We start from the raw sequence: 2,494 nt of genomic DNA on the forward strand, positions 1-2,494 counted from the left end.
AGGAAGCATTCAGCTTTGCCCTTCCTCCCCGTGTCACTCCTTTGAAAACCAGGAATGAGCTGATTTGCTTATCCAAACCTCAGACACTGCTATAAAGTCCCTCTTCAGCACACATACACACACACATGCATGCACTCCCCTTACCTTATTTAGCCATTTCAGCCCCGGTATTGTGTTAGAGTTGATTTGCTCTTCCAGCCAGGGGCGCATCCGCATCCTTTCGACAGGCATTGTCACCAGCCTGGGAAGGAGCTGCAGGGAACAAGGGATAAGGTTACTTGTTTTCCAGGCAGAACTCCCAAGCAGCTTCCCCATCTCTGCACAGTACAGACTTATGAAAGCTTTGCAGGCATCAAACAATTATAAATATAATAGTGACTTTGGATCTGTGTGGAAACCTCCCCTAAAAGCAACGGAGATTATCAATAAAGCTTTCTCTATGGCAGAAAACACTCTTCTGGTACATCTGGATTAGGAAAACCGTCACCTGAAGAAGCCACATATTGGCAAAAGCTTGTGTGCTGATACAGGCAGGATACCAGAGGCTGCACAGAAAAATAACTACGCTCCAGAAGAGACCTCTTTTTGGCCTATGTACCTGCATTTGCACAAGACCTTTTTTTACCAAGAAAAAAAAAGTAACCAAAAAAATTCGCTTGAAGGCATCACTGCACTAGCTAAAATGATTCACCTGCTAACGAGAGTGCTTTCAAATAGCCGTTTCCGTCCCATAAACTTGACTAAAATTATGAAAAATACATCCCACATCACAGCAATTTATCAGACCACTTTGGTTCTGGCCGAGTAGTTTGACCCCCTCCTTCCAGCTTTCTCTGATCAATCCAGTCACTGATTTTTTAGCTGCTATTTTACATTTCAATACTGTTTAGCTAGGGAGTGCTTTACAGCCCCCTCAGCTGCACCATGCCACATTATATTTTTCTGTTAAGACTCAAACTGACTTTTTTTTCCCCCATTGGCCAAAGGCAATCTCATCCGCAACCATCGGTGCCGGATGTTAGAATTCCTCATGGCCAACAGGAACAAGGAGCAAACCAGGATGAAAAGCTAGATCCTTCTGCAACTTGTAGGAGAGAGGTTTTAACATGGCTTGTTGAGGCATGCACACAAAACACTGCCCTGTCATTGGGAATAATAGGCAACAAATTGATACAGTCATTAGGGAACTGAAAATGAGAAGTACAGGAAACAGCAATTAAGCAATTTCAAGCCTAAATCATAACAGCGCAAGAGAAACTCCCCAGATGCCTTCACAGCCTTTCAAATAATCACTGGAGAAGTTTTGCCAGAAAAAAAAAAAAAAAAAAAAAAAAAAAGCAAAAAAAATGAGAAGGACACATATTTGAAAGCACACAGCAATGACACAAATGTAAATGGGTTTGTTCGTGCTTCCTATGGGAGTACAGGCATCAGACAGACAGACTACCAAGCCCACACCCAGCACAAGAGGAAGAAAAACGTTCAAAGTTTCCTCTCATTGCTCTGAGGACATCTATTTCCTGAAACCAATAAGGAATTAAAACCTGACTGCAACAATAAGGCTCTTTGATGTTTTCAGAGAATTTACCAGCAGCCATGCTAATGCTAATCTCTTAACAAACATATTGGCATTTTATTTACTATTGTGTTGAGCTGGTCACTTGCACTTCAGCTGCAGTCTTTTCCAGTGACTATGAATTTCTAAAATAGCTCAGAAAATGGTTTCATCTGCTCAGCTCCCTTTCAGGTTCACATCAGACACAAAAAAACAGCCACCCCAGAACCTGACAGCGGCCAAGCCCTTCTGCAAATCCTCTCTCTGTGCAAGAGGGAAGCTGTCTTCTGGGCAAGGGCGATGCAGGTGCAGCTTTTTCGGCCCCTGGGATGGTGGCAAGCAGCTGGCCATGCCACTGCAGCCCCCTCCGCTTGGCAGCAATGATTCCCACCCAGGCTCCAGAGTGTGTATGGGAGACCTGCACCATCTTCCCCTACTACATGTTGGGTCAAGGCTGAAAAATGCAAATGGCAATGTACTAAAAACACAAGCAAATTTTAATTCCTCTGTCAAGGAAGAAACAAGTAGATGCAATGATCATCTTAGATGCATTTCTTTGTAAGATATCTTTATGCATGCACGTTGAGACAATTCCTGGAAACACAGTGCATCATCTTCAGCATTCAATATATGAGTGCTCCCATTTATAGCAGTGTGTCTCATCTTGTCTTCTGGGTAATGAGCCCCTAAGACAAATTTCAAGCCCATCTAAATGAACAAATTAGACAGAAGGCAGAAAAGTTATCTTGAAGGCAGCAGCAGCAGCGAATCCCACGTGGGACAGGCAACGTGGAAGAAACAGAAGCTGCCTTTGTGCAAAAGCAATGCATTTCAGGAGACAAAAAAGCTGCCAACATCGCTACTACATGGAAGCCGGTCTTGCCCAAAACAGCACTGTCAAGCCAGTAGTCTCTTCCCTCCCACGTCCCCAGGGGCTTT

General features: G+C 43.8%; 1 protein-coding gene across 5 annotated transcripts in view; it reads right to left on the reverse strand.

The window, feature by feature from the left end:
- IRF2 (interferon regulatory factor 2) overlaps positions 1–2,494 on the reverse strand; it is a 42,843-nt gene that overhangs the window by 22,915 nt on the left and 17,434 nt on the right. For all 5 annotated transcript variants that reach the window (XM_035897718.1, XM_035897719.1, XM_035897720.1 and 2 more), the window contains one exon: positions 145–252. In XM_035897718.1, coding sequence (XP_035753611.1) covers positions 145–252 — 108 coding nt within the window. The remainder of the gene's footprint in view (positions 1–144; positions 253–2,494) is intronic.

The sequence above is a fragment of the Egretta garzetta genome, unplaced genomic scaffold, assembly GCF_000687185.1.
Source record: "Egretta garzetta isolate BGI_Z169 unplaced genomic scaffold, ASM68718v1 scaffold46, whole genome shotgun sequence".
NCBI lineage: Eukaryota > Metazoa > Chordata > Aves > Pelecaniformes > Ardeidae > Egretta > Egretta garzetta.